This window comes from Lycium ferocissimum, chromosome 6 (genome assembly GCF_029784015.1).
Source record: "Lycium ferocissimum isolate CSIRO_LF1 chromosome 6, AGI_CSIRO_Lferr_CH_V1, whole genome shotgun sequence".
Lineage (NCBI taxonomy): Eukaryota > Viridiplantae > Streptophyta > Magnoliopsida > Solanales > Solanaceae > Lycium > Lycium ferocissimum.
The window spans coordinates 22,787,561-22,813,914 of NC_081347.1; the positions used below are offsets into that span (position 1 = coordinate 22,787,561).

Here is a 26,354-nt window from a genome sequence, read left to right on the forward strand (position 1 = left end):
AAATCTTCATTCAACAAAATATTTCTCAGTCCTCAACAAACTGAAGTAATTAAAAAAAAAATTGAAACTTTACTCGACAATTTGTGAGCCTATATTTGAAATTGTGAAATACTCTACTTCATTTTAATGAGTAAAAGTTAGGTAATATCCGGGCAATTTCTTAGTGCACTTTACACCGAGCCAATAGATGCATAACAAGTGTTTGTACAAAATTATATCACTATAACCATGGATAATTAATATATGTCCTCACCTTGTTAAATCACTTACACAACTCGGGGTAAACACTAGGTGTAGTTGAATATTTACCCTGACTTAACTTCATTGTGATGGAAGATAAACAACCAATCAAAGGCAGTCAATTTTGTGCAGATGGGAAGTAAAAACAAAAGTTGGTCCATAAATGACTCAATTTGGAATATAGAAGAATAAAGGAGGAGGAAGGAAGTTTAACATAAATTACCTTGTAACTCAATTATGATAAAAAATAGTGCTACAACTTCAAATGTTCGTCATGAAATCCTTTGAAAATCGATCTCTATTGTCACCTTTTTGTTTTTTGTTGAATATTAAGCAATAATTTTTTAAGCAATGATAAAATTGTCTCTGTGTGACCATTAAGATACAGTTGGAGCAGTGAAAATGCTTTCATAGGATAGATTGTTTACATGACACTTGGGTGCGGCCATTCCCTTTACTATTCCCGCCTTTAATATCCGCAACTTAATTGACCCAAAAATTAAGCAAGTGAACCAAAATACCCACTAAAAAAAAAAAAGTTACTGCTACATTTTGCGCAGAAATTTCCTGCTCAAAAGGACTTAACAGTTAACGGCGTTGTTAAGTCCTTTGCCGCAGGAAATTCATGCGCAATAGGGATTACTTATTTACTATTTACAACACTATGCTCACTTTTGACCGCTTTATATGATACACTTATATGGCGTAATATTTTGACCGCAAAATTTGAAACACCCATATAATAGAACTTTTATATAACTCATTCGGTTAAAAAAACTCACATTTTAAAAATACCTAATGCAAGATGCTTCATTAAAAAAACAAATGCATCATTCATTACAAGAAGAAAATACTTAAGATTCATAATTCAAGACAATTCGAATACATCAAGAAAAATTAAAATAGTTTCATAAAATCATGAGGTTCTTCAACCACGAGAGGCTCTTCAACCACGAGAGGCTCTTCCACTACAAGAGTTTCTTCCACCACCAGAGGTGCTTGCACCACCACGGCCCGTAGGTTACACAAACGCTTATCATGGCCAAACTCCTTACACGTCGAGCATCTTCGAGAGTATGTCCTATCCGGAACATCCATTTGATTGGGAATCCGAGTTCGCGCGTTAGCACGCAAATTACGGATATACTCATTATTAGCAATCATTGAAAATGGCTCGTTTGGCCAGTAAGCTTGATCACCAAGTGGGTAGAAACTACCGGCATATGCTTTAAGATAACTTTTAACGTTGTATTCCAATGCCACATAATTTGATACCCTTTTTCAATTACCTCGAAACACTTTATGGCATGAGAACATAGCATGTGGTATGATTGTCACTTACCACAACTACACGTTCTCGTCGTCTCATAAATGGTATGAATGTTGCCTCCCCGACCTTGGTAATAACTTATCCTGACTTCAAACACATGTCCGGCATAGTTATACTCTACCATCTTGTGTAGCTCACATTTTTTCCTATGATACTCGAACATTTTTTGCAGGATTTGGCATCCATTTCCCACCATCTGCTAATATGGCTTTGGCCTGTCTTGTTCTAGCCACAAACCGCTCCACAACTTGCTTGTAAGTCATTCTCACCATTGCAGTAACGGGCAGCCCCTGTGCAGATTTTAGCAAACCATTAAATGACTCCGAGCTATTTGTTGTTAGCATCCCCCATCTCCTGCCTTCATCTGCATGTAATGTCCATTTATCAACATCAATTGCCTTCAACCAAACATATGCTTCCAGCTTCACTGCCTTGATCATCTCCATCTGCGCAAGAAACTTTTTTTCTTTATGCTCTATTGCAATTGCCCATATCAATTTGTTTAGTGTGCTATTTTTAAAGGCTGTTTGAAAATTTGCCTTTATATGCCTTAGACAAAAGCGATGGTAAGCAAAAGGGGGCTGCCACCCCGCCAAATTAAGCATATTGTTCAATACGCCATGATGTCAATCAGATAGCACGCATATGCCCATACGATCCTTAATAACATATCGCCTCAAATGTGTCAAAAACATCCCCCATGTCTCGTTGTTCTCGCTAAAGGCAATAGCGAAAGCAAGAGGGAGTATCGACCCATTGGCATCCATTTCTACTGCAATCAATAGCTTGACGTTGTATATCCCGTACACATGCGTTCCAACTATGGATATGACTGGCAGGTAATGAGAAAATCCATCAATGCATGGTTTGAATGTCCAAAACACAAATTGAAAATATTACCTGTCACACAAGGTTGGGTGTCGAGCTTCCACTCTACAATAGTACCAGGATTGAATTTTTGTAGAGCTGCCATATACCTCGGCAACTGCTGGAAAGAGCCCTCTTATGTACCATAAATCATCTCAAAAACTCGCCTACGCTCGAGATATGTCTTTCTCTTGTTTACGGTTTTATGATATACTCTCTTAACGTTTCTAATGCAATCTTTGATGGGGATCCTGGACAAGTTTAGACAAACAACATTTAGCAATGATAATTTAATTGATGTCAAAATTATAATGAACTTGGTCGAATAGCTTACCTTGGGGTTTGGCAACGTCAACAAGTAACACTTGAGCAATCATATTTGTATCTAAATTAAAATGATCTGCTCGATTATCTTCCATCTCACAAGTGTGACGTGGGTGAAATTTTGTGATTATCCACATACAATCATGAGTAATAATACCCCGCAGCATCATTGACAACCTTGATACTGTCATCTGCAAACCGGTCTCCATATCTTTCGGGTTGAATCATCAACCCTAAACTCCCTTAATTTCCTTGAAGCTATAAATTTTGACGGCCCTTTGCAATGCCTTTTTGCAAGGTGACCTTCATCATTTACAAGATCGACCGGTTTTTTCCATAATTTTTGGCGAATTGGATCATCTTCTCTGGTGACGACAAAGGCATCGGCACGACCTTGAAGATTGTCAATATATGGAATCACGTTAGAATGGCTGCCATCAGTACGTGCTGGTGAATTGGGCTTCCTGTCAGCGGTTCTTGTTGGTGTGGCCGACTTTGCATCATTTCTACTAACTGTTGTTTCTACCTATGAGGATGAACATCAACCTCATTATCTAATATATTTACGTCATCATCATCGGATACCTCTTTCGGTATGTCACCGCTATCACTTGATGATGTTTCTATATGATTTGGATAATCATCACCATCTAGTAAAGGCTTCTTCCTACACGAAAAATAGGTAACATATTTTAAATACCAACATCAAAATATATATGGATTATTTAATATCAAGATGATGAACCTACTGATAATGATCAATATTATTAGGGTTTGAAGAAAGATCAACTGTACCGAAATCAATGTTTGGTACCACTGGCGAGTTTTGTGAATAATTTTCACTACAGAGGCAGTTCAAGTATTGTAAATACTAAACATCAAAACATTTATGTTATTTAATTAATAAAAAGTATACCTACCGATAATAATCAGCTGTACCGAACTGAGAGGATTGCTTAATATTACTCATATTAGGTGTATAACCCCTAAAAAGATACAAAAAAACATTACTATTACCATACGTATAATAAAATAAACATGTGCTACTACACAAAATAATAATTAAAAAAAGGATATTTACCAATTTTCACCGTAATTTTGATTAAATTGTTGGATTAGAGTTTCCAGCGGCACTTGACCACTCAAAATGTCTCTATAAAAACTCAAGTTCGTATAAGTGTTACATGAGTATGCTGGACTTGAGGACTTCCTGACGAGTCCTTGCCAAGACTTCACTACGATTGTGAGGTATGTTTTCAACATACATTTCAAGAACATTAAGGGTGATTAACCCCTTATATTCTTCCGGCGCCCTCAAATATTCCCTCAAAGACTCATCATCAATGATAGTCCACTCCCAATAAAGCACTAAACCTTGCGGTGCAATAGATATTGGATATCTGCCTATTACAGATAATCCATACTCACGATTACTTTTCATTCTTTTGTGTATGACATTGAGTAATGTTTCGTAATCCAAGGTAGTTGGAAACTTAACATGGTATTGTGGTTTAATACTATAACGAACAGTATTATTATCATGAAGAATCTCTCCATCCCAAAATAAAGAAACCTTAACAGTTGAAGGAGGAGAGGCCATTTTTTAATGAACTTTGGAGTTGAGTTTTTTTTTTTTTTTTTAAGAATCTGAAAAAAGATGCCTTAAACTTATGAAATGAATGAGTCTTTACCTCATCCAAAATTCATATTAAATAGAAAAAATGTGAGCTAAAAGTGAACATTTAAAAAAGCGATGTCATTCTGAAAACTCATAATTTGCGCATTTAAATATTGCGCAATATAAGTGTGTCATATAAAAGGGTCAAAAGCGATCATAGTGTTGTCAAATCAAGGACGTCATTCCAAAAACTCATATTTTGCGCATCAAAATATTGCGCAATATAAGTGTGTCATATAAAGCGGTCAAAAGCATAGTGTTGTCAAATCAAGGATGTCATTTTGAAAACTCATATTTGTGCATCAAAATATTGCGCAATATAAGTGTGTCATATAAAGCGGTCAAAAGCGACCATAGTGTTGTCAAATCAAGGATGTCATTCTAAAAACTCATATTTTGTGCATTTAAATGTTGCGCAATATAAGTGTGTCATATAAAGTGGTCAAAAGTGAGCATAGTACTGTCAAATCAAGGAGTAGTATATAACATGAATGACGAACAACTAGCATTCACATTAAAAAGAGTTATTATGTTAATTTGGAACAAATTTTCTGATATTGGTTTTATTTCATGTTTTACCCCAGTAAATATATTCGAAGCAATAGGTAGGACATAGGAACTAGATGAGGATGATTTTAAATACTCAAATAATCCGAACCACAGATACAATCAAGAATACAATAATACAATGAGAGCTGAGTGGAATTGGCGTGTTAGGGAGGCTGAAATGCTAGAACAAAACTTGAGGGCACTCGAACTCAAAGGTCCAAAAGTCCGTGCTACGTCAATGCCTCGTGGTACACCACAAGATTTCAATTTTGCTCTTAACGTTTTCGCGAAGAGAACAATCGGAGAAATTACGTTGCCTCAGGGTAGAATTTGGTTAACATGTTTGTGTCAAATTCAGATCCAAGTGGAATTCGGACTGTGAGATGGCCAATGAAGATGATTCCTTGTGATCCTATTAATATTTTTTTATAATAAAGTAGATAGGCAAGGTCGTAATGACGACCCCAAGGGTACTTGGGGGTTTGCAACTATATAAGTAGTCTTTCATTTGTTATTAAACTACAACATATTCAATGTCGAGTAGTAGAAATGTAGATTGGTCGGTATTCCTTCCAAATGATTCGAATAGCAGCGGTAATGAAAGCTCAAATCATAGCAGCTATTCCGGTGAATCGAGTTATCTTGATAACAATGAATTCAAGATAAACGATTTGAAACTCCACCTTCTTATAGAGCGTAATGATGATTTTTGCAATGTGAAATATTCAGATCCACGAGAATATTATTGCGGGTTACGCCGAGAATGGGCATATCGGCATGCCGAATCAGAACGTCTTGTTCGTGACTTGGAAAATCTCAACGCTCAAATCCCAACAAGGTTCTCAATGACTATGTCTCGAACTGATCCACATTCTTGTGAGGTTTCCGTACAAAGGATTAGAAAAGAAAATAACAGAATGCTAGCAAGACGTTGTAGATTTTACATGCTAAAGTTGGCCGAATAACAAGCATCATCAACGGGTAGAGAACTAACATCTCCAGAAAGAAGATATGTCTTAGGAAATCCAAAATATTGTTCTGAGGACGATATTGAAGACTTCTATTCTAATGATGATTAGGGGTCATTTTGGTTCACTTGCTTAGTTTTTGGGTCATTTCAGTTCCGGACTCATGGTATAGTTTGTACTTTTAATTTATGATGATGTCATCAATTTGAAGAAAATTAGTATGTTTTTAATTTGCTATGATTGTTATAGCCTATTATTAATTTATATAAGCTTATTAGAGTTAATAATACATAAAAAGTTCAACAATTCACAATTTTAAAAGAAACATAAATAAATTAGTACATAAAAGGTGACGATTACATAATACATGAAAACGTACAACTAGTAAAAACAAAACACATAAAAATAACACAAAGAATACATAGAAATAATAAACTTAATAAACAAAATACATAGAAATAATAAACAACAACAAGATAGCACAGATAATCTTCCAAAAATTCAGTTTTTCTTTCAAAGCATTTTTATCGCGTTAAGTGTCTCTAAGGTTAGCCTTGAAAAAACTTTGTTTTTCTTTGGATTCTTTTAGCAAAACCTCCAAAAGGTCAATTTTCTTTGAGCTTCCACAAGCTTAAACTGAAAGTCAAACTTCACGGTATCCCTAGTGATACGTGAGGTCGCGGTATCTCTATCAACGGGAGGCTTTTTAAACTTTGCCACCACCGTTGTATCCACGAGACTGCTATCTTCCCATCAAAAATGTTTGCAACCATTCAGAAAATGTTTGCAACCATTCATATCCTATAAACATTACAAGAAAATCAATTGTTGAAAGTAAAATATGTAGATAATGTGAAAAAAATCTAAACCCTAAAAACTTGTAAAAGCACTTATTTCAAGCACTTTACAACGCCAAAAATGACGATCCGAATTATCTCGGTGTTCTTAGCTTACAATAATAACCGCATGTTGACACCCAATTTTGTCCCGCCTTTCTTCTGAAATATTTATTTGCGCTTCTAATATTTTTGATAACTTAAGAAAAATTATTTATATTTTATTACAATTTAGCTTTTATTAATATCGTCGTTTTTTCATTATCCAACTATGGTCATTGGATATTATCATTATTATTATTATTATTATTATTATTATTATTATTATTATTATTATTATTATTATTATTATTATTACTACTACTACCACTACTACTACTACTACTATTATTATTGTTATTATCATTATTATTTCATCATATTGCCATCACTTAATATTATGATCGTCATGATCACTTTTAACATTCCTATTTATCGTCTTACGGGAAAATGCATCGCATTTATTTTACTACTTACTTTCAGACTTTATAAATGTTATCGTGCAACTATTACGATATCATGTAATTTTATTTGAGTACTAATAAATATATTATTATATTAAGTAATATTTTAGCACGCGATAATATATAATTAACTAAAGAGTGTCTTTCATCTTGAAAAGGAGCCCCAATAAATATAAGGAAGAGAGAATTTAAGTCAAAAACAAATGGCCCAAATTTCGGCCATCAAAAGTTAGCCCATCTACAAGTGGAGGCCCAAACGTTTCAACCAGCCCACTCCAAAATATGACCAAATTCGTAACCCTAGTCCTAAACTCATCAGCCACAACATTTTCCTCTCTCATCCCCTTTCCTCTTCAAGCCAAGGCTCCAATATCCCTCAGCTATGGACAGCTTTTATCCTTCTATTTTGAAGAAAAGAGATCTGTCCCCTTCACCCGCGTCTGGGGAAGTTCAGAAGTCTTATGAAGACCCCATTTCACACTTCATAACGCATCAGCTCCCTTCAAATCTCAAACAAAATCTCACTATTTCGGTTAATGATCTGAAGCATATCTCTGCAAAATTCGTACAATTTTTCAAACGAGTCTCTTGACTCGATTTTGAATACCAAATCTTTCAATTCCCGCCCAAAGAAAACCCTAGTTTCTACTCCTATAAATAGGGATTATACTCCTATAAATGGGGAGGAATTCAGCCGCTGGTAGAAGAGAAAGGAAAGAAAAAAAGAAAAAGGGTTCTGGCCACCACTCTTGCTCTCAAAAAACTCTTGCTTTCTTCTCTTTTCTTACCTCCTAAAAGTTCAACTGCTTGCTGCCATTTTTTATTTTTTTTACATATAAAAAAAAAGTACTCAAGTTCGAGGTCGGATTGCGTCGGATCTAAGGCCCCCGCACCCCGTTCACTGCACCATAAAAAGATTGGTTCTAGAATCAGTCAACATATTTTAGAGGATCAAGGGTGTAATACAAGGTGCTGATTTCTGATTCTAATCAATTGATAGAGCATGTTAACTAAATATCTTTCTTTGGTTAGTTGTTGTTTCCTTGAAGTCTATCTTTGCTTTAAAATCAGTATCCTGGCAACTTTAATGGACTGTATTAAAATAAGAATTTAGTTTCAGCATGCCACTTTCCATATTGAATTCCCTTAATGCTTGCATTTCATTTTCGGTAGCCTAACTGGTTTGTTGGCGTTTCACTATTTGTCATGTTTTCCCTGTTAGACTTGTATGAGTGTTGTTTGTTTTAATCCCCCTTCTCTGCTATTTTATTGATCTATTTCAGTCTTTGTAAATCGGTGCCATGCCTCAAATAATTAAGTTTTAGTTCTTCTTTGTAAGCTCTATTAACTCTTGAACCATGACTTGAAGAGGTAGAAATGTAGTCTTTTATCATAGCACTCCTAAAGTGCTAGTCTAAAACTGTTTCAGGGGAATTTCCTGCTGAAGTTTTGCTACTGACTTAGGTCAAAAAAAAAATTGTTAAGTTCAAACAGGTCTTGTTCAGTTTTTTCTTTCACCTCCTCGTTTAACGAAACAACATGATGGATAGTGTGGCCCCTTAAGGTTTCTCTGCTTTGTGGTGTTGTGAGATTAGCTCAAAAACATGAAGATGTTTTAGTGTTGGTGGATTTAGCTACTGGTTATTGTCCTTTTCATGTTGTACTCATTCGGACAAACTGACCATTGTGATTTTGTCTCTTAGATGTTAAGGTGTAAGGTCAATTTCTTATGAGATTCTGGAACCCATTTTAAAATTATTGGAATGTCCTACTTCTCAATTTGGTTTTCAAAACTTTGCCTACAACTGATGATATTTTTTTGATTCCTAAGCGTTTAAGCTTCTGTTAAGAAATCAGCATTAAGATATTTTTAACGAGATAGGCGACATGTTTACGAGTAGGTCCGAATCCATAATATAGCCAGCATGTTTAGAGTGTATGTTAATTATATAGGAATAGCTGTGAATTTTATTTATGTAAAGGTTTCGGTTCTCTCGGTTAAAACCATGGCATGGGCTTATATCTAAACAATGTCTACATAAACGATAGTTGAGTTAAGGGCAGAATCTGGTTTTTAAAATGACTTGTACAACATTCCGTTGAGCACTCTGTATTTAGTTTTTGTGGTTCGCATTTATGTTTCGTGTTCGTTTCTCTTGCATCTTGTTGCACCCCGGTTAGTTATGCTTTAAGAAATCTATTTCTGTCAATGTATTTTATTGAATCTGTCCACTTTTCTAATCCTTTATATTTTTCTTTTCCTTGTTTTCATGATACACTGGAGCACTCCTGAGTCTTGCGTCGAGACTCGACATCATCGCTAGGCCTGAGATTTGCATTCACACCTTCAGTAGCACCTTTCACCCTCTCAAAATGCATCCGAACAGAATACAAAAGAGAGGGGATAAGCAGTGGATATTCCCTCCTATCGTGTCAATCGAGTTTTTTTTTGTTTTACATATTTCTTTCCATTTTTTCTTGGCTCGCTGACATATTTTATTTTCCTTGCATAGATCCTGTTAAATTTAGAGTGCTTCAAGTAGTTAACCTTATGGGGATAGTTTAGTGATAATGGATAGTTAGAGTTCGAGTTTTCTTTCAAAGTAACGCATTTAAAGGTTAAGTAATTTAGTCTACTCTCTTCGGTTCAAGATTTTTTAGTTACTCTTTTTACAAGATTAAAAATGGAGTTTACCTCTAATCATGCCTCCGATCAGTAGTTACATTTATTAATTCAATTGCACCAAGTGAAGCAGGGAGTCTAATAGCATTTTTTTTCAGTAATTATCAAACGAGTCCTGCGCAAGCTAAAATATTATCTTTGCTCTGTTTCTTTAATTAAAAGGAGTACGTTTTTCTGTATGTTGCCAAACATTTATTTCTAGAAGTCAAACCTCTGTTATAAAACAATTTTCTAACGTATGAGACAAGATTTCCTATAATTTTTTTTTTTTTTTTTAGTATTAAGAAACCAGATCTGGTCTATGCAATAACCTTTTTGTTTCACTGGTAGTCTTATGAAAGAGAAGACTTTCACGAACCATTTCTTGTTAGGGATTTTTTTTTAGGCCTTCTACACAATGGGTAAAACAAATTTCAGATTTTAAAGTCATTGGTCATTTTAACTATATATTTTCAACTCGAGATTAAGTCTTCCAAAGTTCTGTTAAATTAATCATTTTTGAGTTCAAACACTTAAGTGCAGAAAAGGTGTGGTGATTTTCTGTTGAGTTTATTTTAGAAAAAATATCGCATTATTGGTCACAAAACTTTTCTACATCAACTATTTAATTACTTGGTCATGAATTTTTTTTTTCTTCTTAAATTACTTATATATCAAGATATCATTTTGTCATAATTTCTTATAGTAACCTAAGTTTGGTCGGTAACCATATTTAATGGATTCTAATGGATGCTTAACACCTTCCCATTAGGATATTTAGAACCCTTACCTAGAATTTATTAGGCTCGTAAGACCTTAAAAAATGGAGTTTAGTTTAGCTTTATCTTAGTTAATAATTAGGTGTCCTAATTCATCATTAAAATAATTAGGTGGCGACTCCTTAAGTTAAATAATTAGGAATCACTAATATGTTGTACTCCGCTTTGATTCGGTTAAAATGGGGTATAACACCGCATTCACAAACATCGGGTTTTATAGCAAAGTTTGACGTTTCGGAGCTTTGAGATATGATTTTCGGGGGGCTAAATTATGTTGAAAGAGTGAAAATGAAGGAGGTGAAGAGTGACTTGAAAATAGTAAAGTATTAGGGTTTATATTAATAGTGAAGTGTTAGGGTTTATATTAACACCTATTACACATGAATTTCTTGCGCAAAAGATAGTATTGTAACTTTTTTTAGTGATATTTTGATTCACTTGCTTAGTTTTTGAGTCATTTAAGTTCCGTACTCCTAAAATATGCCCATTTCCAAATTGGACTGTTAAAACAATTGAATCCTAATGCTAAAGATGTTCTCATAATCCAACTGTCTCGCACCGATTAGTTGGACAAGAAGTTCCAAAACCCCATTTTAATGAAAAATTTTACCATGATTGAGGCACAACCAACAGTAGTTGTATGAGGCTCCATTCACCTTTTGACACTTGGATAGTGGGGGTCCATTTGCCCACTTTACACGCCACTAACCACCGCAACCCCAGTCCCCCGTTTTCCGCCACCCCTCTTCTTCCTTTCTTTTCTTATTCTTCTTCAATGAAGAGTTAAAGACCCAAGTAATGCAACTCTCCCAAAATTGAAAATGAGAAAAGCAAATGAAAAGTTGATTTTTTTTTCTTTTGTTAACTAAAGAAAAGTTAAAATTTAAAGACAGCAAGTCAAAGAGTAGAGCATGCAATTCCATACAAAGAAAATAACGAGCGTTGATGTTGGCAAAGCAAAAGTAAATTTATTTCATCTTGACCAGTTTTTGCCTCAAAGTTTCTAGGAATATGTAACGATAGCTGAATATTAAAGAAAATATTAGAATTAAAGATTGTCTGGGTGAGCTGAATTTAAGTCATTTTTAACTACAAAAACAATATATTATGTGTAATTTTTAAGTACATGTGCTTAAAAAACACTTTTTAAGTACAGGTGCTTAAAAAACACTTTTTAAGTGCTTAAGCTGAATTTATAAATAAACAGTTATATGTATGGATTAAAATGATGAAAATAAGCAGTTGATGTATTTGATAAAAAATGTTGATAAACAAATTTTCTATTAAAATAACTTAACGCCCTTAAAACTGTTAACATTAATAAATAAGCTTATTATTCAACATTTTTAACAGTATCAAGTTTTGGTTGTTTTCCAAATTTCAAATACAACTTCAAGTTATATTTGAAATTTTTATGACTAAACACCATAAAGTGAAAAAAGTCAAAAAAATATTCCGGAAAAAAGTAAATAATTCTCGTGGACAAACGGGCCCTAAGAAAATGAAAGAGAAGAGAGGTCGGCGAAACAGGGGACTGGGGTTGGGGCCTTGGGGTAGTGAGTGAAGTGTGCAAATTGGTCCCGCTATCCAAGTGTCCAAAGGTGAATGGAGCCTCACACAGTTCAACCATTGTAAAAAAATTCCATTTCAATGGGTCAATCACCAATTCCCGTAATATTCCCTCCCCCTCATTTTACCTGTCTTTTAAGGCTTTAGCGCCTCATTGAGAAAATATTATGTGAAACCCATAACTTACTATTTTTACTTGTCCACCGTATTAAAAATAGATTTTCATATTTAATTGTTCAATTTAAAAAAATCAAGACATAATTTATTATTTTATACCTATTTTATTTTTATTATTAATGCTTTAATTATTTTCAATTCATTTTCTAACAATAGGTAAATTATTATAATAATTATGGATGATATTTTAAAATTGTCGTTATATTTATTGCTTATTAAGGGGTGTGTCAGGTGAGACATGCACAAGTAAACATGAAGGGAGGGATACTAAATTATTCTTAAGTATTTATTTCATTGACTATTATTCCGTCCGTTCATGTTTACTTATCCATATTTGACTTGGTACACCCGTAAAAACGCAACAAATAAAATGGTAATTTTATAATATCACCCCTAGTTATTATAATAAATCATCTATTTTTGGAAAATGAATAGAAAATAATTAAAGCGTTAATAATAAGGGTAAAATAATTGGACAGATAAAAGTGGACATCTATTTTTAATATAGTGACAAGTAAAAGTGGATGGAGGGAGTAAATGTTACTGTTGAAAAATAAGGATTATTAGCCACTTCGACCTTTTCAAATAATTTTGTCTTGGTTTTTTAAAGCAACAAATATTTTGATTTTTTTTTCTAGGGTAAAGCGATACTTAAATGATTTTGGGGCCCCATTTATATTTATTAAGATTAAGACGTCTGAATCTGAATATATAACTAAATTATTGAGGTGTGTATTAAACTTAAGATATCATAATATGAATACATATCTGACTATTAAGATTTGAATACTAAATAATTATGGCTATTTGTTTTCTTAACATTTGAATGTATAAAACGTGTCTTTGTTAGACAATTAATAAATACTAATTAAACTAACATTATAGCAATTATATATTTTAAACTTTTGTATGGTGGTTGGTGGTAGCAATGGTTGATGGTGGTGGTTAGTAGCTAATAGGGATGATAGATGGTAGTAGTGATTAATGATGGTAGTTGATGGTTGCGGTTGGTAATTATGTTAGATGATAGTAATAGGTAATGGTGATTGTGATGACTAACAATGGTGGTTGTGATGACTAACAATGATAGTTGGTGATATATAACGGTGGTTGATGACAGTGATTGTTGGTAGTGATTAGTGGATGGTGTGGTAGTGACGATCGCTGGTGTTGATTATGCATGGTGTTTAGTGATGGTGATCGCTAACTATGGTGATTGAAGGCAATGGTGATTATGGCTGAGGATGGTGGTTGTAAATGGTCCTAGTTGATAATGGGTGGCGACGGCAGTGGTTCACAGTGACAGTTTCACTGGATGGAGTTGGTGTGAAATGAATTCTTTGCAGAAATCTTTAAATGGATAAAATATTAATCTTCATATCTATTCACACTCATTAAGGCTTATTTATTTGCACTTAATGAATATTTCTTAGTCATTAAAGTCCATTTGTTTTTAGGTCGAATCTTAATCGTTCAAATTTTAACCATTAAGTATGTTATGTTTTTTATGTTACAACCACTCAATGATTCTGAATAGATCTAGATGATTAAGATCTGTAACAAATTCTTACTATTATTAAGATGCCTATTAAATTTTTTACAAAAATGTCAGTTCACTAAATATGCCACTGAACTTAACGAAATAGCTCACATATGGCACTCGTAAAAAGGTGCGGGAATTGATAAGTAATCAAGGGTTTAGATAATGCCACGTGACAAATCTTGTAATACTAGAGCTCCGTTAGAGGTTAGTGGCACGAATGAATCAAATGTGTCACGGCGATGACATAAATGAACCCAACTATTAACAAGTGACATAGATAAGCCATTTATGATAGTTCGATCACATTTTTGAGTTTTTTTCACTACTAAAGATAGATGTCCACTTTTACTTGTGCAGTTTGAAAAAGCAAGAGATAATTTACTATTATTTTATACTCATTTTACCCATTATTATGAATGCTTTAATTATTTCCAACTCATTCCCTATGACTTGCTTCTTCTTCTTTCTTTTTTTTTTCTTTTTTTTTTTTGGCTTAGCCAGTTTCCTTACACGTTGTTTGGTGCAGACTAAATTATATCAAAATTATAATTCTGAAATTATAGTCGACTAATTTATTTCATTTGAGAGGTAGGATAAAATAATTTCAAATTTGATAGAATAAGATGAATATGCAGTATTAAATTTATATTCTATTTATACCTTCAATCATTTAAAATATAAAATTAATCATAATTAAAATAATATAATAAAATTATCATTTTATTTATTGTTTTCGAATGGAGCGCCAAGTTAGACAAGTATTGTGAGTAAAAGGTTCAAAATTCGTTTTTCCTTTCTTTATTAGAGTACTAGTTATGTGAGGCCCGGGCTTAGTCAAGATATAAAAGCAGATATTTTAACTAAAGAAATATAATTTGTGTTAGTACAAGTGTACAATAAAAAACAACAACTATATACCCATTGTAGTCCCACAAGTGGGTAGTTATATAAAAGCAAAATTTTCATTCCACTCCTTTAATATTTTAACTTCCATTTTGATGAAATTATAACTTATGTATCCTAATTTTCGAAGTTATTTAGTTCTAAATAAATAATCTATACATAGTTAATGAACTTTTAAGACAAATACATAATTTAACTTGTGCAACAGATGGAGCTGCTCCTCTCTTAATTAGGGATTAGGGGTTCGAACATGGACATGGAAAAAAATCTTTAGAGGAAGCGCTCCCCCCGAATAGGCGCGATGCAGTGCGAATTATCTGGATTAATTGGGCTCAAATGCGGATATCGAGCACCAATCAGAAAATCAAAGAACGTGAAAAATGAGGTAGGAGGTTTGATAGCTTTTGAAAAGTAGACTTTAAAAACAAAAACAAAAAAATTAACATAAATAAATAAGATTAGGACCTAAAAGTAATTAATTAAAAAGTTTTAAAAAAATTTGAAAATTATTGTAAGGATTACAAAAGTCCCCAGGCTCGATAGCTTTTGAAAAGTAGACTTTAAAAATAAAAAATAAAAAAATTGACTTAAATAAATAAAATTAAGACATAAAAGTAATTAATGAAAAAGTTTTTAAAAATTTGAGAAATTATTGTGAGGACTACAAAAGTCCTCACATTCCCTCTTATATATAATTGTAATATTCCCTCTTATATATAATTGTAATATTTAAGATGGAACTGAAAAAGGGCATTAACTGATGCAGATACCGAGGTAATCTTTTTTCCGCTCAGAGAAGAGGCTTTACTTTATGGTGGGTACTATAACCTGTTACTTGTATTTTTCTTTTTATTCTTGATTCTTGATTTCTACAGACAAGGCTTTATTTTTTGGCTGGGTGTTTTAGTACATTTTGCTTTAGTAGTAGTATTTCCATGTTATCTGGTTAATTCAGAGAAAGAGTAGCTACATTTTGTGGTGGGTGTTTTAGCTGATATATGTTTGAGCTTGTTAGCTGCTATTGTTTTCTCTCTCTCTCTCTCTCTCTCTCTCTCTTGTTGAGCTTTACCTTAAAGATTTTATCCGATGCTTGTTGATTTTTGGAAATTTTGGGTGTGTTTGGTATGAAGGAAAATGTTTTCTTGAAGAATAAGTGGATTTTTCTTACTTGTTTTCTAGTGTTTGATAATTAAGCAAAAAATATGTTACGTAATCTAGCAAAACACTATGGGGTGAATAGAGCGGTGAGTGGGGGTCCCAGGGGTTACGGTCTTTGTAAGGCTAGGTATTTTATGTATATATATTTTCTAAAATTGGTATAATATTATCCGGTGGTAACTAGAAGACAAGGGATCAATTCCCACTTAATACATTTTGTTTTCGCCGGGGGAGCTCAAAGGGTGGGGGTTGGGGCATTGGAGGGCGGAGACAATCAATACCATTATCGAACTTGTTTCCCTACTTTTATTAGGGAAATCATTTTTCTCATTTTTAAGGCACTTGTTTTCCTAGAGAAAATGTTTTCCTCCATACCAAACACACCTTCTAGGGGCAGAATATTTTCTCATTCGCCTCTATGCTTCATTTCTTGATTCTTTATACCTGAGAAGAAGGATGTGGTGGCAATACTAACTCAAAGACATGAACATTTAGGGACATTGAGTTGCTTATTTGGAAAAGAGTAACAATTAGAATATACCTTATTCTGCTTTTGTTTGTTGATTAAGTCCTTCCATTCAGCAAACTTTTCAGATTCTCGTATATCTCTTTGTTTGTTAGTCTGTTAATGTAACTCAAAAGCCTGGTGAGCTACAAATTTCAGCTTTGCAATGGCGTTAGGTAGAGTTTCTTCCGCTTGAATGTATTTCTCTTTTTTGGGCCTATGGTAATTTTCAAACTGCTTTGAGTTGTTTTTCCTTGAGCCGAGGGTCTATCGGGAACAACCTCTCTACCTCCTAAGGTAGGGGTAAGGTCTGCGTACACTCTACCCTCCCCAGACCCCACTCGTGGGATTACACTAGATATATTGTTGTTGTTGTCCAATGGCAACTTTTTCTATTCAATAACCTCAGACAGGATTGAGTGGTACCCAATCAACTGACTAACTTTTGGGTTTAGTAGCTTGCATACATTTATGAACTTGTTTATCTTTTAAAGTTACAAAAAGAAGGCCTACAGGTTATAGATTCCAAAAGTATCTAAATAAAAGACACTTGGTGTTTTGATATATCAGAATAATCAATAGTCCGCAGTATGAATTGTCGAATTGACATGTCTTTATGAAGTACAACTATCAGTGCATCAAGTAGCTTGTCAAAGAAAATTGTAACGTGTCTTGTTAATGTAATTGGTTTTCCTGATATTTGGTAAATATACTTTTGTCAATGAGGGACAAAGAGGTCAAATGCAAATTTACCTATATATCTTCTACAATTTTTGCACACATGCCAGTTAATGTTTTTGTGTTGCACTTGATCTTGTCATTCATAAATCAAAATATATATCTAGAATGAAACAATTTAAGTTCTTTTGTTATACAACTTGTGTATAGGAATTTTCAAATTATGCAAGAATTAGGCTCCATTCAAATACTTGATTACAAAGCTGGACCGTGAAACTTGTGAAGATACGCAATGAAAAGTAAAACGCCTTCAAGAAACGGAAATTATGTTGAAAAGCAAATTGGGAAGAAAACTGCATTGAATAAATCAAACGGGGAGGTTGATTTTGGCAATTTGATATGGGTCCAGCTCGACGGTCAATCGTGGCTTGGTCAGGTATTAGAGAATTGGGGAATACTATTTGCTCTATGAGGCAGTCAGTTTTAAATTTTCTGTTTTCTTGTATGTCAATATTCCTTAGTTGTTTAAAAGGGTACTTGTTCCTTTTTTGAACAGGTTGTTGATGAGAAGGCTGTAGGTGGGAACAGAAAGCCCCCAAAAAAAGTAGCTGGTGAAGTCCTTGTTCGGTTGTATGGAAGCTACACATAGTGAGAAAAATCCAACTCTTTTGTTCTTTTGTATTTGTTTTTGTTATTCCTATTTACAGGTTTCGCTCCATTTAAATCACTTGCAGTTTGTATGTAGATCCTATTAAATCTCAATTGGAATATGAGAAGGTGAGCTCGCCGTATATTCTAATGGTGAAACCTAATGGGGGTCTTCTGATATGTTTAACAACTTTATGTTGGATTTTCAGATAATTGAGAAATACCATGGCAGTCATATTAAAATATTAGGTGAAGCTCTAAAGCAGGTGAGGTTTTATGTCTGAAGTTTGCCTCTCTCAGGAAGTATGTGACTTAGATTCTTGTGAGTAGTATGTCCTACCGAGATATGTTTTTGTTATAGGATCTCCTTCATCTCAAATCTGGTGGAATGAAGATGGAAGACATAAAATCGAAGGGTTAGGCCCTTTAGCTCGTACTTCTCTTTGCTTATTTACACACTTGAAACACCTATGTTTCTTATCTTACAATTGAGTCTTTGTTAGCAGCTTTAAAATATGATTAAATATGTCAGGAAAATTGGTAATCTTTTTAATGCTATGAGCTTCATTTGATTTTGGCATCTATTTTGACTTAATTGTAATGACATCCAATCTAGCGCTAGTAGAAAGCATAATCTTTGAATTGCCACTAAGCTTAGACTTTGAGTATAATGGTCTGTTGAGTGAGCTTATCATCTACCTATGAGGCCTCCAATATTATAGATAAGCTTTTTGTTTTTGTTTTTGTTTATATTATAGATAGGCCTCCAATATTATAGATAAGCTTTTTGTTTTTCGTTATATTATAGATAGGCGTTCAATATTATATTGATTCTGTTACAAATATATCTGTATTAACTCTGGAATCTGTCTCTCCAAGTGCGAATTTCAAGAAACAAAACCGTGATAATATAGTTTCTTGATCGATTTATTATCAAAACTTTGGCATATCTTCTCTTCCTTAGAAAACCACTTTTCAAATCTTAAACCACCAGATATATAACAACTTCAAATTCGTAGCATTGCTTAAAATGTGGTAAAGATGCCTTAGTAAATAAGTCAACAGCAGATAGTACTTTGTCTTAATCGCTTTGAGTTATTCAAAGATTTCCCATCTGCGTTTAAATATTACATAACTTCCCCTACAATAGTGAATAGTAGAGAGAGGAGAAATATGTGTACCTTTTAAAAGAGAGGGAAGGACCTTTGAATTGTGAGAAAGCAAAGGAGATGTTGATGTATTTGGCCCTAATATTATTATCAGAAAGGGTCAAAAAACAAAAAATCCTATCGTATTGAAAATGGTTTAAATTTGCTCTCCTTCTACATTTGGAGGCAATGACAAGGTGCAAAGAGAGGTCCTATGGAGATGCTTGGAGGCTAAAGGTGTACCTGTGGTGTACATTAGAGCGATAAAGGACATGTATGATGGAGCTAAGACCAGGGTAAGGACGGTAGGAGGAGACTCGGAGCACTTCCCTTTGTTCGATGGGGTTGCGTCGGGGATCGGCTCTTGCCGTTTCTATTCGCCTTGGTGATGGATGAATTGACGCGACGAGATAGAAGGTGAGGTGCCTTGGTGTATGTTGTTCGCGGATGACATAGTCGATTGACGAGACTCGCGACGGAGTTAATGATGTTTGGAGGGCGGAGAGACGGACGTTGGAGTCTAAAGGATTTAAATTGAGTAGGACCGAGACGAGAATACTTGGAGTGCGGGTTCGGTGGCGTACCGCGTGAGGGGGATGAGGAAGTGAGGCTTGGTACCCGGGCCGTTCAAAAGAAAGGAAGTTTCAAGTACCTTGGGTCTATTATACGGGAAGATGGGGATATCGACGACGATGTTTCACGTCGTATTGGTGCGAGGTGGATGAAATGGAGACTCGCCTCCGGAGTGCTGTGTGATAAGAAAATGCCTCCAAAACTTAAAGGCAAGTTCTACAAAGTGGTGGTTAGACCGACTTTATTGTACGGAGCGGAGTGTTGGCCAGTCAAGAAATGCCACATTCAGAAGATGAAAGTCGCGGAAATGCGAATCTCTGCGGTGGATGTGTGGACACACTAGGAGAGATAGAATTAGGAATGAAGATATCCGAGACAAGGTGGGAGTGGCATCGGTGGAGGACAAGATGCGGGAAGCGAGGCTGAGATGGTTTGGGCATGTGAAGAGGAGAGACAGAGACGCCGCAGTGCGGAGGTGTGAGAGGTTGGCTATGGATGGTTTCAGGAGAGGTAAAGGGAGGCCGAAGAAGTATTGGGGAGAGGTGATTAGACAGGATATGGCACGATTTCACCACCGAGGGACATGACCTTAGATAGGAGGTTGTGGAGGACTCGGATTAGGATAGAAGGCTAGGTGGCTTACCCTTTCATCATAGTAGTTGCAGTTACGCTCATTTGTTTATTGCCTTTTAGTTTATGCATGTGATTGCTGCTTATATTTGTTGGGCCGTTGTACTTTGATTATTTTATTTATCTATAGTAGTTAATACTCCTTTCTTCCCGGACTGTTCTACCATGACTTTCTCGCTTTTGGTATTCGTGTTATCATATTGTTTTCGATATGCTTGGCCTATCGACCTTTTGTCTTGTTTTCCTCTTGTCTTCCTCTCTTCTCCTCTCTTGAGCCGAGGGTCTTTCGGAAACAGCCGCCCTACCTTTCAAGGTGGGGGTTAGGTCTGCGTACACTCTACCCTCCCCAGACCCCACATGGTGGGACTATACTGGGCTTGTTGTTGTTGTTGTTCTACATTTGGAGGCACTAGATCTGATGAGCTAAATAACATGTATTTGGCCCTAATATTATTATCAGAAAGGGTCAAAAAAAAAAATCCCTAACGTAATGAAAATGGTTTAAATTTGCTCTCCTTCTACATTTGGAGGCGCTAGATCTGATGAGCTAAATATCGTACAATATTTCATGTCTCAAATGCTCATTGGAGCGAGGTGAGCCATGGATCAAACTCCTTCAATACCTATACAAGGCATAAATTTAAGTCTTAAAGTAAAGACTCTTCCTCTAGGAAACTGAAATCTAGACAAATTCTATGAATATAAGGGTTAGGATTAGTGTTACTAAGCATAAAATAACATTAATTGTTGATAATATTACCTTGTTGGGGAGTTGTGTGGAAGCTTTGGAGAGTAGGGAAATGAAATGGGGGATTTGGGACTGATTGGAAGGGTTTAAATACACCACATCTATTAGAAGCTTGGTGTCAAGCTTCTAGGGTATCTTCCTTGGCTGAGGAGGCCTTTGGTGCCAGATGTCAAACCCCTTATGGAGTATGCACCTTTGGAAGAATCGTCATATCTTTGTGCAGAAAAAATTCAAATGGCAAACTTTTCAAGTCATGCAAAACTAGCTTTAAGGGCTACAACTTTCCTTTAGAAGTGATGGACAAATTGTTCCTCTACTCAGAGTTGCAAACTTTGAAGTTAAGACTTGTTTCACTTGTCTAAGTCTGTTCCTTCTTGTGTTATCTCGCAGCTTTTCTTCTTCCTAGAGTTCCCATTAATTGTCAAATACCTTTATTTCAGTCCCAACCTCTTCAGACACATATGTTAACATCCCAACACGTCAAACCAAGTATTTCTCACTTCACATCATATAGTACAATTAATTTTGGCAACATAAAGCATATAATTTAACTAAAACTCAATGAAACACGAGCTGACGAACATAACACAAGTAATTATTATGGCCTCTATGAACCCTTTACTTCCTCTATTTAATAGTAACTAAGTCTCATTGCTCCTTTTTCTGGTTGTTACTGCTCTATGTCTCTATCATGTTTTTATAGTATGCTGTCATGGTTTATTCGTTACTTCTTTTTACATCCTGCTTTGAATTGCTTGTCCTTATGCCAAAGGTCTACCGGACACAACCTTTCTACCTCCCAAGGTAGGGGTAAGGTTTGCGTACACTCTACTCTGCCCAGATCCACCTTCTGGATTTCATTGGGTATGTTGTTGGAGTCAACAAGTAGGTCTAACATGGTGCCTTAAAGATTTTCAGTTATCACTGATATTGATTTTGAAGATATTCTTTTGTCCTTCCCTCTCCCAAGTTTTTGTTAGAAGTGTTTCTTTTTTTTCTTTTTTTTTTAAAGCAGAAATGCTCAGGGCTGGTGCATCTCAAGGCAAAGGAAACAACAAAAGTCAGGACATGACACCCTCAACTTCTGTAAGTTTCATCATTATTCGGAACCTTAAATATTAATGTTTAGTTCAAGTTCCAGTAAAAATGTGTTTCTCTCGTTTCTTTGAAAAGGAACCTTGAGAAAACATGTAGTAACATATTTTGGTATATTGGGATTTTGAAGGCTAAAATTCTTGCCTAAACTCCAGAAATGGACTCTTTTGAATGAAAACTAGCAGAAGTGCTAAGAAGGTAATATTTTCTTATAAGAAGGTAATTAAAGTGCAAGGGAAGGAGCTGCTCGTTGTGACCTGCTCTTATCATAGTTCCCAAGTCAAGTTAAACATTTTTTTTTTTATCAAAAAGAAAACAACTCAAAACTCACCCAACTTCTGCCTCCGAAGGTTATTTGATCATGTGTCTGAACATTTTCATTCATGATCTGAAGTTGTGCCTACTATTCTAATAGAAGCTTCCACAAGTGGATAACAGGAAGGGGCAAAAACAAATGCTCAGTATGAAAGAAAAATGAGGAATTTGATTTTAAGGAACAGAGCAGGCGTATGGACGAATTTGAGTACAGAAGTCTTTCCAGCAACTTGCTCATAAATCTTGTCTTTTCCAGTTTTTCCATTTGTGATGTGTTACCACTATGATATATTGATATGCTTATTGATGTCCTTTTTTCCCGTCACATGATACAGAAAGTATATTGGTTTTACTTTTCTGCTACGTCCTACTTAGTTTTTTCTTTATGCTTTTAACAAAATCGAATGACCTCTTAGAGAAAATGAGAAGTAGAGGAATTGGACAATTCATGTCTTTAGTGTCTTGGAATCATGACTACGTGCGATCACTATACTTGATCTTCATGTAGTTTGCAATATTATTATGTAACTCTGTTACTGTTGGCATTCCATTCAGGCAATAGCTTCACCAGGAGAATATACACCAAGCGGACGTCGAATGAAGGTAATGCAAGCGCTTGGTTTGGTGGCTCCTCCAGGGTCGCCATTTCATCAACGTGTTCCTGTGACTCCAGGATCTGTTGCCTGTAGTCCATCTGCTGATCATGCTACGACCTAAAATCCTCACGAGGCATAGTATTGCTGGTACTAACAGCTAGATATGATATTAAATATTCGAGGAGAATTTTGATTTCAGCCAAAAGTTAATGTGTCCCATGACAGATCAGTTGTCTGTAGTCTACTTGCTGATGATGCTTGAACTAAATATCTAGGATTGAGACATAGTAATTATTATTGTTGATACTAACATCTAGAATACGATATAGTTCAATATTCTTAGTTTTCATCCAAAGTGACAGCCCCAACACCATACCTTGAGGGTGTTTGGATTGGCTTTTTAAAAAATAGCTTATAAGCTAAAAATCATATTCCCAACTTTTGTCTTTTATCTGATTTTGTACTTTTTAGCCTATAAATAAGTGCTTAAAAACACTTTTTATCTTTCTCAAACACCAAAAAAAGTAGAAAAAAAAGATTTAAAAGCCTAGAAGCACTTAGAATAAGCCTATCCAAACACCCTCTTAGTGTAAACGTACAAGTGGGATATGGGAAAGGTGGTGTGTACGTGCCTTATCCCTCTACCTTATGAAGGTAGAGAGGTTTTTGATAGACCCTCAACTTAAGTAAAGCATATCAAAATTAAGATGGAAAGGAAATACAATAGTGAAGAAGCGATGCTAAAAGAAAGGAGAAGAGAGTAGTAGCAACAACAAATAATACAGTAAGCAAAGCAAAAGTAACAAGTAATAATAAAATCGAAGAAGAAGATAATAGGGGATTAATAATCACAATACTGATAAGGGAAAATATATAGCGCCCACCTTAATCCTCGACCTCCATATTCTCCTATCTAGGATCACGTCCTCGGTAAGCTGCAGGTATGTCGTCTCCCGTCTAATCACCTTTATCCAATACTTCTTCAGTCTGCCTCTACTTCTCTTCGTACCCACCATAGTCAACATCTCCCACCTCATTGGGGCATTCGTGTATCTCCTCTTTATATGCTCGAATCATCTCAGCCTCGCGTTCCTCATCTTGCCCACCACGGAGGGCACTCCCACCCTGTCCTGAATATCTTCGTTCGTAACCCTATCTCTCCTAGTATTTCCACATATCCATTTCAACATTCTCATTTTTCGCTACTTTCATCTTTTGAACATGTGAGTTCTTGACCGGCCAACACCGCGCCATATAACATAGCTGGTCTGACAATCACAAAGTGACATATTCCCGTGATTGAGATACTGTATGTGGTCTATTTGTCGCTGATCATTCTATGAACTGAATATTAGGAGTTCATATTTGAGAGTTATACGTTTGAGATTGAGGCATAGTCGTACTAGGGTCAACCCCTTGGATTTTTTAGTCCTTGACCTATATTCGCACTTAAATATCATATGCTTGTGTAGAGAGTTACTGAAAGTTTGTATGACAGTATCACGGCCCAAGTCACCCCCTTGCCGTGATGCACAAAGAAATAGGTTGATATATCAATATACAAATTGCATATTCGACGGTGCTCATCTCCAGTTAGATTAGTCGAAGTTCTACAAAAACATTTCATATTTGGTTCAGTTACACTTGAAGAAAGATCTAGAAAGAGGTTTAATCAAAAAAATATTGAGCTGGCTAAACTTGATTCACATTACGAACCCAATGATCACTGAAACGAAAGATCATACTACTCCATATTTACGTCAACAAAAGATATCAAAGTTTTGCTCACGTAACTGCACATATTATCTGACAGATAGGGAGGGAAACCACCAACAACAACATAACCGGTGTATTCTCACAAGTGGGATCTGAGAAGGGTAGGATGTACACAGACCTTACCCCTACCTTTTGGGTAGGGAGGCTATTTCCGGTATACTCTCGGCTCAAGAGAACAAAGGAAGATTAAAGGAAAAAGAAGCATGATATCAAGAAAAAATATGACAACAAAGTAGCAAGAAAAAGCAAAATAAGAGAAATATAGTAGTACACCTTGAGAAAAAGAATCTACACGATTACTAACTAATACTACTAATGAGGAGAATACTCGGCTACCTACTAACCTACTATTCTAATACTCGACCTCCACACTTTCCTATCTAGGAAAACCCAAATGCATTAATTCCTACATTCTACAAGGAAATCATAAACGCAATTGGGCCTTGCAAACATCACTCTAGAATGTCAAGTAGATTTTACCCTCATTTCAAGTAGGGGTGTCAAATGGGCGGGTTGGGCTGAAATTGGCCCAATCAAAATGGGTTGATGTAGTTGTAACACCCCGTACCTTTAACCTAAGCTTTGACCATGATCCTAGACTTAGAAAACCCGATAAAGAATGTGGGAATTGGAAATTTCCTCTTCAGTTGTAAGATGGTGGTTTATGCCCATAAACAGTGATCGTATTTCAGTATACAGCCCGAATTTTAAGTCGTAAACTGGTACCAAAGATTTTTGAGCATTCTGGAATTTGACACTTAGAGGTTACATCATTAAATACGGATCGTATTTCAAAATACGGCCCGTATTTCAAAACGTATTTGGAATTTGGGAAAACTTTCTTGATGAAAGTTGTAGCGCTTTGAAATACCTTTCCAACGGTATATTATGGGGGTCAAACGGACATCTGTGCAAAGAGTTATGGCCATTTTACTGAAGAGACGCAATGCAGTCCATACGGAATACGGACCGTATTTCAAAATACGGCCAGTATTTAACTGAGTATAAAATTTAATTTTTCAGAACAGTATATATTCGTCCATATCAGTTCAAATCATTAGTTTTCATTCCTTCAAGCCCTAGAACGACCTCCTACCCTCTTCCATCATCAAGAACACCAAGGTAAGCCTACTCTAATTATTCCAAGTCAATTCTAATACATATCCTTGTAATCTAAACAAGAAATCATCATTCCTAAACTAGGGTTTTCAAGAAAACTCATCTCAAGGTTCAAGATTCAAGATTTTGGAAATCTTATTCAAAGTTCAAGTCTTTAATTCAAGTTTGGAGCATTACCAGATATGTGGAGTTGCTATCTACATGTGGAAACATCATTGTTCTTCCCCACGCCTCTTAATCCATAAAGTATGAATCCTTATGAAAACTAGAGTTTCTATACCATGCTCATGACAACCCTAGGTCCATGTCCATGATTATATTATGTATGAATTGTTATTATTCTATCATTGTGTTCTTAATAACTCCATATGATTATTAAGAATCAGTCCGTAATCTATGAAAACCCATATCTTGTATTCCATGGGTTCTTGCATGCA

The 26,354-nt window shown here is 35.2% G+C and overlaps 1 protein-coding gene across 7 annotated transcripts; it reads left to right on the forward strand.

Annotated features, from left to right (window-relative positions):
- The first annotated feature begins 14,787 nt into the window (after positions 1-14,787).
- On the forward strand, positions 14,788-23,332 carry LOC132059517 (uncharacterized). Of its 7 annotated transcripts, none has more exons than XM_059452140.1 (10): positions 14,788-14,842; positions 15,663-15,742; positions 17,480-17,705; positions 17,826-17,917; positions 18,004-18,046; positions 18,127-18,183; positions 18,279-18,333; positions 22,032-22,102; positions 22,550-22,642; positions 22,982-23,332. In XM_059452140.1, exons 3-10 carry the CDS (start codon positions 17,562-17,564, stop codon positions 23,141-23,143), a joined length of 717 nt encoding a protein of 238 aa, XP_059308123.1. In that variant the 5' UTR covers positions 14,788-14,842; positions 15,663-15,742; positions 17,480-17,561; the 3' UTR covers positions 23,144-23,332. The 7 variants fall into 7 exon arrangements, with proteins under 7 accessions (XP_059308123.1, XP_059308130.1, XP_059308129.1 ...); XM_059452142.1 differs by having other exon boundaries at positions 14,825-14,842; positions 15,663-15,702; XM_059452147.1 differs by lacking the exons at positions 22,550-22,642; positions 22,982-23,332 and adding an exon at positions 22,242-22,472 and having other exon boundaries at positions 14,792-14,842.
- Positions 23,333-26,354: the final 3,022 nt, after the last annotated feature.

Coding starts and splice junctions, on each gene's coding strand:
- LOC132059517 (XM_059452140.1), top strand. CDS start 17,562: ATGAAAAGTAAAACGCCTTCAAGAAACGGAAATTATGTTGAAAAGCAA. Junction 17,918..18,003: donor TTGTATGGAAGCTACACATA/GTGAGAAAAATC, acceptor AATCACTTGCAG/TTTGTATGTAGATCCTATTA. Junction 18,334..22,031: donor GGAAGACATAAAATCGAAGG/GTTAGGCCCTTT, acceptor TTTTTAAAGCAG/AAATGCTCAGGGCTGGTGCA.